Source organism: Microplitis demolitor, chromosome 2 (assembly GCF_026212275.2).
Source record: "Microplitis demolitor isolate Queensland-Clemson2020A chromosome 2, iyMicDemo2.1a, whole genome shotgun sequence".
Lineage (NCBI taxonomy): Eukaryota > Metazoa > Arthropoda > Insecta > Hymenoptera > Braconidae > Microplitis > Microplitis demolitor.
Genome location: NC_068546.1, coordinates 3,546,581 through 3,560,888, shown reverse-complemented (window position 1 = coordinate 3,560,888; position 14,308 = coordinate 3,546,581). Strand labels below are relative to the sequence as shown.

General features: G+C 25.3%; 1 protein-coding gene across 1 annotated transcript; it reads left to right on the top strand.

Moving 5' to 3' along the window:
* The first annotated feature begins 6,334 nt into the window (after positions 1–6,334).
* Positions 6,335–14,305, top strand: LOC103579988 (facilitated trehalose transporter Tret1). The gene is made up of 3 exons (XM_008561570.3): positions 6,335–6,661; positions 10,445–10,743; positions 11,805–14,305. Exons 1-3 carry the CDS (start codon positions 6,654–6,656, stop codon positions 13,100–13,102), a joined length of 1,605 nt encoding a protein of 534 aa, XP_008559792.1. The 5' UTR covers positions 6,335–6,653; the 3' UTR covers positions 13,103–14,305.
* The last annotated feature ends 3 nt before the right edge of the window (positions 14,306–14,308 follow it).

Below are 14,308 nucleotides of genomic sequence, written 5' to 3'. Positions count from 1 at the left end.
TTTAATCGATTAACTGAACTTCTAAATCGATTAATTAAAATTTCAATTAATTGATCGATTTCATCAATCGACATATCAAACTCTTCAATTAATTCATCGAACTTAATTCGATATATCGATTTTCTACAATCGATTTATACATCTCAAATTCGATATATGAAACTGTTGTATCGATTTATAATATTCTTAAATCGATACATCGATTTTTGAAATCGATATATCGAAATTTCAAATCGATATATCGAATTTTTAAATCGATATATCGAATATTTTCAAATCGATAAATCGAATTTTCAAATCGATATATCGAAATTTCAAATCGATATATCGAAATTTCAAATCGATATATCGAAATTTCAAATCGATATATCGAAATTTCAATTCGATATATCGATTTTTGACAAATAATTTCTCAAAATTTATATCAAATCAGATAATCAATGTATCGAAATTTTAATCGATCGATAAATTATTGTGAAATCAATATATCAAATTATCTATTTTTTTTAAATAATAAATTAAACTGTTTTTTAAATTCGAAGGATTTATAAAGCAAATTGACCCATTTTTAAAATTAAAAATAAATATTTACGTCAGAATAAGTTTAATAAAAAAAAAGATTAAAGATTAAAGAAAATCACATGACAAGTCACATGCGTGTTATGTCTCAGATATGATAAAACCATCGAGGTATTTGGACTGAGGGCGGGTGATCAAAAGCACGTGACGACTCATCATTATATATATCATACATACATTCATACATCCATATATACACATACATATGTATGTAAATATATATATATATATATATATATATATATATATATATATATAATGTATTATATTGATAAAAGATATCGCTATCAATACTTTTTATTATTTTGCAGACCTTTGACTCCTCTAATTTAATCTCACTGACTTCCTCAAATGAATACATAAACGAATTCATCAAAAAAATTAATAATTAATGTTATTTTATATATTTTTTTTTTAAATTACCACATAATAGTTTATTTATGAATAAATTATACAGCATAAAAATCGTAGACGAGTTCAAATGTTTAAACTTTTTTTTTTTTTATTATTTTAAACTCGTGACCGATAAAGACAGTATTATATATAATGTATCTTGCAGTTCATTTATTGGATAAAAAAATAAGAAAATTAAAAAAAAAAAAAATAGATAAATATATAATTATCAATTGAAATCTTTTTTATTATATGGGTTACGGTCGGGAAATTTAATTACGATAGATTATATCGTTAGTGGTATTATTGTTTTTATTTTCCATATATATATATATATATATATATATATATATATATATATATATATATATATATATATATATATATATAGCGTGATTTTAAAATGATGTAATGTTCTAATGATTACGCATTAATATTGACGCCACGCAGTCTGATCATTATAATTAAGTTTGAATTTCTTAATATTAAAAACTTCCTTACCTTTGAATTTAAAAGACAAATATTTTAATTTTGGTCAATTTTTTTTTTTTACCAAATTCATTTTAAAAATTAACTTTGATCAAATTTTTTAAGTTTGATCGAATTCAAAATTCATCAATCCCAATTTGTAATACCGCGAATTTAAAAAAAAAAAATTGTGACCCAGGTTACTGGTGGGTTCAATTTTCAATGAAATTTGTATGAAAATTAGGGTTAATGTCTAATTTTGACATTTTATGGGTATTTTGATCCAAAATAAAATATATAAAATTTTATTCAAAGATTTGAGTTCAAATAAAGTTCAAAAATGCAAATCTCATATTTTATTAATTAAAAAGCCAAAGAAAAGACATTGAATTTTTTTTTAGAAATTTTAATTTTTGGAAAATTTATTTTTATTTGTTCGAACTAATATTTTATTTTAAGTACTTACTGCAAAATTACAAAATTATTACTATTAGTATAATTATTTAACTACCGTTAAATAAATTGAGTATTTAATTAAATAATTAATTAATTAGAGATTGATAGGTACTAATTGTTGAAAAATTATGATTATTTGGTATGATATAAGTACACATAAAAATATCAATATGACCTTTTATATATACTAACTAATTTGTTAATTCACTTAGCATTTGTGACCTCGACAATCTAATAACTTACGTGTTACCTCAATGATAATAAAAACATATTTTTATTGTTTTTTTTTTTTATCTAATAAGAAATTCGTTATCCATGCGCAAGTTGTCTCATATACTTTTGGCTCAAAAAAATTTTGAAATCGCAGATTCAAATATTTTTTTATTTTTTATGGCCCACAATAAGGGACTTCTTTCCGCTGTACCAATAATTATTTTTAAATTTTTTTAGTCGATTAATTTTTTATAAGCATTTGTACACGGAGAAAAATTTACGGTAACGCTTACAATATTTCGTGAGAATAATCCTCATATTGAATGAGAACGGATTTTTTTGGAATACTGATTATAGAAACAAAATAATATCCCTGATTAAAAGGCATGATTCGAAACGATTTGTAATGCTAATTATCCATAAGAAGGGCGATTCAAAAGTATTCAAAATATTCGAAAGCATTAAAAAGTATTTAAAGTTTTTTTTTTCTAATCGTTTTAAATGGTTTCTTTTAATAAGGAATGGTAATTATTTTCATAATATTATGGTTATGTTTCTTTGGTGTTATGAGAACTATTTCCATATTTTACGGTAAATATTCCTAATACTATAGGAACAATTGCTATAATGTTATGGTGATTATTACTGTACTATTATGGTAATGATGACCATAATAGAACAGTAATGATTACCATAGTAGTATAGTAACGATTACCATAATATTGTGGTAATCATTACTATAATTTTAGGATAATTATAACTATGATATTATGGTAATATTTACCATTATTTTATGGTAATCATTACCATAACATTTAGAAATTCCTGATATTAGAAAATGGTTACCATAATAGCATAGTCACTATTATCATAATATAATAATAATTATTACCATAATATCATGGTAATTATTACAATTATTTTATGGTAATTATTACCATAACATTTGGAAATTCCTAATATTAGAAAATGGTTACCATAATGGCATAGTAACTATTATCATAATATAGTAATAATTATTAGTACAATATTATGGTGATCATTACCATTATTTCATGGTAATTATTACCATACTATTATGGTGACTGTTCCCATAATATTTGAAATATTTACCATATAAAGTGGGAACAGTTCTAATGTTATCGGAATCACTGTCATCAATTTACGATAATGATTATCATAATATTATAGTAATAATTACCATTATTTTATGGTAATTACTACCATTACATTTAAAAATTTCTAATATTAGAAAATGTTTACCATAATAGCATAGTAACCGTTATCGTAATATAATAATAAGTATTACTATAATATTATGGTAATTATTACCATACAATTATGGTGAACGTTCCCATAATATTCGAAATATTTACCTTATAAAATGGGAAAAGTTTTGAATTCATCGGAATTACTGTCATAAAAGTACGGTAATAATTACCATAATATTATAGTAAACATTACCATAACATTAAAAAATTCCTAATATTAGAGAATGGCTACCATTATAACATTATGGTAATGATCACCATACTTATGAATTGTTATCATACTTATGGAATCATTATCATAATATACGGTAAAATTTACCATAGTAGTATGGGAAAAATTACCATAATATTAAGGGAATATTTCTCATATACCAGGGGAATGTTTTCTTCCTTTTGCCTACGGGAACTATTCCCATGGTAATCATTACTATAATTCATATAGAAACCATACAATATAAAAACTCTTACCATAATAAAAAGAGTTGCTTACATAATTACGAAATCTTTTCCCTTCCACCCCAAAATTATGAGTGCATGCCTCATAATTCCATGTAATCATTACCATAACACCATGGGATGATATTTTATAACCATGCTACCATAGAACAGTTATCATTACTTTCTCTTTGCGATAATAAAATTAAAAAAAAAAATAGCAGAAGCTTTTTACTGTTTTCCATCATCAAATATGTAACACAAGTTTGCAGAAAAATAAAAAAAAAAAAACCAGTCCTTCGATCCTGAACACGCAATAATCACGCGACACCTCGTGAAAGTTTCGTAATCGATATCACGAGGTAGAAAGTGATGCAATTTTAATATGATGATTAAATATTTAATCGAAGAAAGGATAATATTAAATATCGATTATAAATATGAAAAAATGATATACTTACAATAATATGAAGATAAAATAATTAAAATAATAATTGTACATAAATATATACTTAATATAAAAATAACAGTATTATATTTATATATTGGGTGATTAGAAATAAAAATAATTATTCAGTTTACGATAATTGTGTAATATAAAAACATGATAATTACATTAACGTATTCACTGTTGATGTGAATCTGCGCGAGTGCACTTGAGATGTTAACCTTTAATAGTTATTAATTGATTAACCAACTAATTAATTGATTGATTAATTTATTTATTTATTTACTAAAGTTATTTACAGTAAAAATATAAAAGTATTTATTAATGAAATTTTTTTGTAATAAAAGTTATTGAAATGTCAGTTAAAAATTATGAAACGTTCACCGAAAGTGGGCCGTCAGGGTGAGTTTGCTAAATTAATGGCTTTTAAAAAAATAAAATTATTTTTAAAATTTAAACGCAGCGTAAATATTTGAGATCGGATATTTATTGTAAAATGTTACTTATGAGAGATAAATTATAATAAATGGTAAGTACTAACAAATAAATATTCTGTCAATTCGACATTGGTTATAAAAAAAAAAAAACTATCACGTTGCATTCATCATCAATATGCGTGATCAATATATCGTATAAGAATAAATAATTTAATATTCTATGTATTATCTAAGTCTTAGTTGTTATTGATAATATCTTGCTGATAAACAAATAGTTGATATGTTTATGCATATATACATATATATGTTTATGTGCATAGTATAAAACAGGATATTGTGTTTTTTGTTTAAAGTAAGATCAAATAGGGGTAGAAATTAATACTTTAATTAATTAGGAAAAATTTTAAAAAATTGCGGGAAAAAAAATTTATTTGAATTTTTAAATTTAAAAAAGTTGTTTTTTTATATTGACGTAAAATAAAAGTTATCTATTAAATCTTGATTGTACGTGTGATAAAAAAAATTCATTAATTAAGTCATTTATTAGAAATTTTTTTAAATTGTGACAGAAAATATTTTTTTTTATTCTTAAATTAACAATAGAATTTTGAAATTTCTTAATATGGTCAAAATATTATCACTCGAATTCTTGGACATGATTGTGAAAAAATATTCAATTAATTTAAGCATTTGATAGAAATTTTTTTTTGTAAAAATTATTTTAGATATTTGGAAAAAAAAAAATCGATATTGTTAACTATGGTCACAAAAAAAATTATTTCATTGAATTTTGACTATTATTCTATTAAAATAAATATTTTAATCAATTAAATTAAACAATAAAAATTTTGAAAGCTTGTGTTTGAAAAATTAGTAAAAACTTTTTTTTCTTTTCAAAAACAAGCTTTTAAAATTTTTATGGTTCAATTTAATTGATTAAAATATTTATTTTAATAGAATTATGGTCAAAATTCAACGAAATAATTTTTTTTGTGACCATAATAAACAATTTTAAGTTTTTTTTTTTTAAATATCTAAAAAAACTAATTTTTAAAGTCATTTGAAACAGTCACCATAAAAATATGATCTAATATAATTTTTAATTTGATTATAATGAAATATTTAATCAATTTTTTGAAATTTGAAAAATTTTTTAAATCTTATGAAAAAAAATTTGCTCATTTTTTTTAAATAAAAAAAAATTTTAATAGTAAAACAAGAAAAGTGAAAAACTAAATTGAATTTTGAGTATAATCATTAATAATTAATTAAATTAATTAACAGAAATTTGAAAAAGAATTTTAAAAATAAAAAAAATTTTAAAACACAATTTTTTAGTTATTTAAAATAATTATTGAAATAAATAATTAATTAAAATCTTGACCATGATAATGATAAAAAATACGAGTTAATTAATAATAAATTAATAGGAAAAATAAAAACAATTATTCAAAATTTAAAATTTAAAAATAGAACAATCGCGCTCTCTGAATGTGAAAGTATGAAGTAAAGATCACACTGAAATACGCGTAGTGTTATCCCCACTGCTATAAAATAGCGGCTAAAACGTCTTTATCACGTTTTTTATATATATACACATATATGTATATATATATATATATATATATACATATATTTTTTTTATTTCATTTCTTTATAGTTCGCGCTAGAGGCAAAATACGTGCGTTTATGTATAAAAGTCACAACTTGACGATTCAACGATACATTACACGATAGTTTTCAAACACAAATAATTATAAATCAACCAATCATTAAATTAATTAATTACTATTTTTAAAATATATAATAATAAATAGTTAAGACTATAAAAAAAAAACAATAATTAGTTACAAATGAATCGGACTAGAAAAAAACTAATATTGTGTCGTCATTATATATTTATTTAAATCTATACTGGATATATATTTTTATTGTGATATTTAATTATATAAAATGGAAGAGTAAGTATTTATATATATTTTATTAGTGATATTTATTTAATAAATTATTGAATATATATAAATATATAGATATATAACTGTCCTTCAGTAAAATATATTCGAACAGATGTAGAAAAAAATTCCACTAACTTTATCAAATGATAAAAAATATATGAGTATACTCCTATTTATATTAATTGTGAACTTTTGTTTCATTTTTATTTTTAAATAAATTATTTTTTTTTTATATTTTATTTCGATTACTAATTAAATAACAAAAAAAAAAAAGTTTTATACATGTATATATATTATGTATGTTATTAACATAATTATTTTTGAACACGTGTTTGTTAAATGTACTACCGGTTTGACCTTGTAAATTGGAGAGCAATAAACTAAAGCAAAAAAAAAATATAATTAATTTTTAACGGTGGAAATTTACACGACTATTTTTTTATTACGCACGAAAAATTTCCATAGTGACAAAAATATATCTATTTATTTATGTACTTCCACACTAAGAACAAAAATATTTCTTGAACAGTAAATCAATAAAAATTATTACGTTATTGACATTCAATGCTACTTGAACAATAATTTCTTAAGATTAAAAAATTTTAATTTATTTAGGCGATTCTGAAAAAACATCAGCATGATTTTCTCTTTTGAATTTTGAAAAATGAAAATAAGTACTATGTGTTTTTTACTAATGAAAAGTGCGGTGGGGATATTTTACTGGAAGTTTAAAGAAAATTACATGGTTATTGACAAGTTTAAATCAGTTGGGGTAAAATATAAATGTAATTAGAAATTATGTTATGGTATAGTTTCTTTTTACGGGTTTTAAATTTTCGAATTAGGAATATCTTTGTAAATATTGAGTTATCGGAAAAATTGCAAGAGACCTTTTTTGTAGGGCTTTGAATTATCTACAAAAAAGGTGTCTTGTAGTTTTTTTTTTTACTTGATGGCTATTGAGATATTTGGAGTTTAAAATATTCTAGGGTCTTCTGGACTCGTTGATAATAAAAATATATGCGCTGCCAAAGATTTTCCTTGAAATTTAAAGGAAATTACTTGAAGTTATTGACGAGTTTAATCAGTCATAAATATAGAATATAAATATCATTATAAATTAACTTATTTATATACTTTATTTTTACATAACTTTAAATTTCCAAGTGATAAATGTCATGAAAATTAAAATCACAATGTATTTTATTTTATTTCATTGAAATTATTTTTTTTTATTGTCCATAAGTCAATTAATTTTAAATAATATTAATTTCAAAGCTGATAGTTATTTTAAAAACCTGAATTTTAATTAAAATTTATTTTTTTTTTCATGTGTAATTAGTTTTTAATTACGCGAAATTTCATAGCAACACTTTAATAAACTCGCAATTATCAAAAACTAATTAAGGTTTTTTAAAAAAAAGTTAGTACTGTATTTTTAAAATTTTTTGAATTTAAATCCAACTCAATATCTTGATTAATTACATAGATCATATATTTTTAAATAGACATATTAAATCTTCATTAAAGATTATGCTCTAATTTTCCTTATTACGTAAACAAATCCATATTCATACTAAATCAGTAAATTTTATTAAATTTCATGATGATTATCCTGAAAAATCGGAAAAATGTTTTTAGTGCGATCACTGATTCTAATATTCATACTTTACATAATTAATAACAATATTTACCCAAAATAGCCCCTTTCACAAATTCAATTTTTGAGAGTCAAAACCAAAATTTTTAAATTACAAATATAATTTTAAATTGAATCTTACATTGATTGCACAAAAAATATACAAAACTCATAATTTCCAATTATATAATCAATGCCAAAAATAAAATATAATGTTTTCAAACTCTCTAAAAGCGAATGAGTAAAAATTAGAAAAATAGTTAACACTTACTAATTTACAATGGAAATTTGATCAATTTTTTTGAATTACCAGTACACTTTTCACCACAAAATAGAATATTCACAAATGCCAATTTATATTTATTCAACGATTTCCGGAATTGACAGAATTTTCCAATCTAAATGCGTGTTCTCAATTACTGTACTTAGTTTTCACTCTATTTTCCATTTCCACCAATTGACTTTTTGAATGCATTCAGAGACCCGCCAAAAAAATAACCGATTTTGAGTAGTCATCAATTTAAAAATTATATTTCTTCGACAATATTTTTTCAGTGTGCATAACGTTTGTACGTCGTATATAGTATACTTGGTATGTGATAAATTATGAATCATCTTTGGGGTAATAAAAAGAAATTATTATAAAATAGATTATATTTATGAAAACCTTCCTACTTTATGACAACTAGTCTTTTATTAAACAATATAGTAACCGTTTTCTTAATTATCTCTAAAGTTCTTTGTTTGAACGTTTATAATGGCTGTGAATAAGCCATTGAACAATGAACTAACATTTAACAATATATTAAGAGTATTACCGTTTATTCAACTCAAATTATATTTGTTTAAAAAAATAAATATAAGAAAAAATTACTCTGTTTTATCTTATTTAATTAATACAATTAATCCAATTCATATATTTATTATGTTTAGTCTTAAATAGATGAGGTCAACTATTATTAGCTACGTTTGGGCAACTACTCAAACGCTTTGGTCACGTATCCTTGAAATCTAATACTTGTTTAATATTTTGTTTTATTATTTATGTAATGACTGATGACAATTTCAATACTATTTTTTTACGTTTATTTGTTTTATTTTGGTTTTTTTTATTTTTTAAAGACGTAAGTTGTTATTCATAATAAAAGTATTGATAACGTTTTATAACGTATGATATAATTGATAGTAGAGCTATAATTGAAACAAACAAGATCATTATTTGTTGGTACGCTACTCTGTTTTAAAGATTATTTAAACATGAATTTTATTGAGTTTAATCGCGGATCAAATTATCATATTTACGCGGCAATTATTCATTTAAATTTTTAATTTGTGTTATGCATATTTTATATTTACAATGGATATAATGAATGTAAATCAAAATATTTTAGAAGGGAGACGGAATATTTTTATTCTTAACAATCTTCGGCTTTTATCTGTTTTGTATAACTTTTTAATTTTGAAAAAAAAAAAAAAATTCTTATGGAAGGCGGGACACAAAAGCCTTAGTAAAGATTCTGCGATGACAATAGTAAATTTATTATAATAATTGTCATTGTCTTTTTGTGAAGTTTGTTGAGAATCAGCTGAATCATGGGCTCAATGTCAAATTTGTGATGAGTGGGCTTATAATTCTCATGCAGGTATTTGTGGTGACGATTATTTGCAAGAATATATTTGTAACCACTGCGGCACGTAATTCAGCTAATTATTTTAAATGCTATTGTGTAAAGTCTTGAACTAGCCTACAAATTTGAGAAAATAAATTTTATTGCAATAATTTTTTTTATCAAAATATATATTTGCTGAATAAATACAAAATTTTTAAGAGATAAATTATTTGTTCACATTTTTTAAATGTCCCAGTTTATCCCAAATATTCAGTCTTACTTCAAAGTTCACAAAAGCTTTATTTTTTATGATAATATTTTTCAAGCAAATTATTAACGTTCCATTTTACCCCGGGTATTTGTTATCACTCGGAAATTTGTTTATGTAAATTTTGCGCAAACTACGATGAGAGAATTTTCATGTTTTGTTCTGACGCGATTTTCCTGAAGCGCAATAATTCGGGTAATTGAAGGAATATCAAAAATTGACGTATTTTCCAAATTTGAAAAGAGGACAAATAAGAATCATTAATTTTTCAGCAAATCCGATCCAAAAGAAAAAGAAGTCTTGATGGTGGATCCAAAAATCCAACCAAAAATCCAAGGGTCTTTTATAATGGATAAATCAGCAACTTCGCTGCCCCAAAATGGTCATATAGAACCAGAAAATCCGCATTTATCACACGGAAGCGCCACAAGACAAATACTTGCCGCTTTGGTAGCTCAACTGGGGACAGTCAACACCGGAATGGCTTTTGGATTCTCAGCAATAGCCATTTCACAATTACGAGACGTCAACAGTACAATGCCAATTGACGACACCCAAGAATCTTGGATTGGTAAGTTCTTGTTATCACGTATATATTCCCGTAGGTGTTTGCATGAACGCGTACTTTCCCGCATAACAGCATTATTTATTTAGTTCAAAAATGCTATTGTAAGATGGACGGTGTAGCTCAATGGATAGATAAATTGAACGGACTATGGCAAAGGCTCGGATAGCTCAACTGGAAGAGCACTCGGCATAACCGACGTGGTTTAGGTTCGAGTCCCAGTCCCAGTTCGGACTATCCATATTTTTCTAAATTTATTTATAAACTTTTCATTGAGAAGGTTCTTTCCTTATCCTGCCTAATCCCCTCCTATCCTAATTCTTCTTCCTCATACTACAAAAGTGTGAAACGCTTCACGTATATATTCCCATATTTGAGCATTAACACATACTTTCCTGCTTCATAGCATTATTCAATCAATTTCATGTACATAATCTCCGTGAGTTACTCTCTCTCTTGCTCTAAATTTAACAAGATTCTCTCCTTAATGTTAACAATTCAAATTTCCCATGAACCTATATTATATTGGCTACATTCGCTTACGTACACTACTATAGAAATAAGTTTGTACTGTGTATACATATATCCATGAAAAGATCCGGTCAACTTTTTTGGTGGCGCTGTCATTAAATGTATACATTTCACACTGATGGTTTAATAGTATCAGTTTTTTCGTGTTCGTAGTCAATTCGGTTAAATCCTAACCGAAAAATGTATTCTATTTTTTTTTTACGTACATTACACATTTTACCACGCAGACCTCTGCACATTTAACCCGAGTATCATTACGGAATGATCCTGGGCGGGAGTGTTAACATTCATTTTAAATTTGATGTATGTTATGATGTGTTGTACTTAAAAGTAGTTAACATACAGTTAAGTTCGTAGAAGAATGATCTTTTCTTCCACCATCTTTCTACAGTTAAGTCATTACTACGCATATGCGTTAGTGCAAATTTATAAACTTGATCATAGCCAAATAGTGGAAGAAAAGCCCATTTTTTTACAGACGACTATATTAGACTATTTGATAAACCAAAGGTTATAACCCAACGTTCTGCTTTCAGCAAGTATGTCATCAATAGGAACACCAATAGGATGCCTACTATCCGGTTACTTGATGGACCAATTAGGCAGAAAGCGTTCCTTGATAATAACCGAAATTCCCGCGTTATTGGGCTGGCTCCTGATAACTTTTGCCACCAATATTGAGATGATATATGCCGGAAGATTCTTCACTGGATTGGGATCAGGGATGGTTGGTGCACCAGCACGTGTGTACACCAGCGAAGTGACTCAGCCCCATTTACGGGGAATGTTGACAGCTCTTTCAAGTGTTGGAGTCAGTACAGGTGTCATGTTAGAATACGCAATGGGTGGAGTGGCCAGTTGGAAAATTTGCGCTGCCATAAGTAGTTTAATTCCAGCATCTGCTTTAGTACTAATGTTCATATTTCCCGAAACGCCTTCATACTTAATTTCAAGAAACAAACCCGAAAAAGCGCGAAAAGCATTAGAACACTTTCGCGGAAGTTCTTATAATCTCAATAAAGAAATGGACACGCTTATTAACTTTTCAAATAAAAATAATCTCAAACGTCTGACAAATCCCAAAGAAATTTTGCACGCAATCCTTCAGCCAAATGCACTCAAGCCGTTTGCTCTGCTGTTTTTTTACTTTCTGATCTATCAGTGGTCAGGAACAAACGCCATGACCTTCTATGCGGTTGATATTTTCCAAAAATCCGGTACCACTATTAATAAATATTTAGCCACGACTATTTTGGGAGTCGTCAGATTCTTCTCAACAATAGTGGCATGTATTTTGTGTCGAAAATGTGGCAGAAGGCCGCTGACAATGGTGTCATCAATAGGATGCGGACTATCGATGATTGGATTGGGAAGTTATATGTGGGTTAATAGTTACTGGAAAATAAATCATATTCCTGCTACATTGACATGGGTACCGGTAGTTTGTATTTTTGCGTATACAATTGCTTGTACTATTGGATTTCTTGTTATACCCTGGGTTATGATTGGCGAAGTTTATCCGGTACAAGTTAGAGGAATTATTGGGGGGTTTACAACAATGTCTGCTCATTGCTTTGTATTTATGGTTGTAAAAACATTCCCATTTTTACGTGCCTCTATAACTGAACACGGTACATTTTTATTGTACGGTTTCATTTCATTGTTTGGGACCATTTACTTTTATATATGCCTGCCGGAAACGAAAAACAAATCATTGCAGGAAATAGAGGATTATTTTTCGGGAAGAAATTCGACTTTGAAAACGGGGCGACTATTCATGAAAAAACAAGAAAAAAACTTGCGGATACAAAAAGGAGAAATATTGCCTCGATAAACTATATAAATTTATGTCAAAATTTTGTATAATTTGTTTGAAAATATCGAAGTGTCTAATATCGATAAATATCGATGTGGAAAATTTTAAGTTTTATTTTTTTATATTAAATCGATTACGATCTATCGATTTTGAAATAAACACTAATTTTGAAGCATTGAAAAAAATTTTTGAAATTGATTACGATCCATCGATTTCGAAAATACGATATTAAATTATTTTAATCGATTTATGGTTATTGATTTGAAAAATTTGAGATATCGATTTCGATACATCGAATCAAATTTTGCAGCACTGATGTCGATAGATTGATTGTAATTTCAAATAATCGATTGTGATAAATCGATTTTTAAATTTGAATCTGAGTTCAAGGTATCGATTTCTGTAAATCGATTTAAAAAATTCTATATAAAAATTATAAATATTAATTGATCGATTATTAAAGTTCGAAATATTAATATCGATACATCGAATAAAATTTCAAGATATCGATTTCGATAAATCGATTGTAAAAATTCAAATTATTAATATCGATAAATCGAACAAAATTTAAAGGTATAGATTTCGATAGATCAGTTTTAAAAATTCAAAATGTTAATATTGATGCATCGAATAATATTTCAGGGTATAGACTTCGATAGATCGATTTCAAAAATTCGAAATATTAACATGGATGTATCGAATAAAATTTCAAGGTATGGATTTCGATAAATCGATTTCAAAAATTTAAAATGTTAATATTGATGTATCGAATATCATTTCAGAGTATAGATTTCTATAGATCGATTTCAAAAATTCGAAATATTAATATCGACATATCGAATAAAAATTCAAAGTATATATTTTGATGTATCGATTTTAAAAATTCGAGTTATTAAAGATAAATGAAATCGAAATTGAAAGAACTGATATCGATAAAAAAATTGAAAATATCGACTTAAAATTTTGCTTAAGTAAATAAGTTAATAGTTAGCTTATAAATGAATTATTTTCGTACTATCATAGTCTTTCATAAGTAATTAAAAAACATAATATTTTAATAATTGTGATATGTAAATCTAAAATTAAATAACAAAACAAAAAAATCTTAACACAAAATGCTCTTCGAAGTATTCCATAGACAAGTCAAGGTGCTATACTTTAAAAGTAAAATGAGTTTTTAAAAAATTAACCGTGCCAATAAATGTATTAAATAATATAAATAAT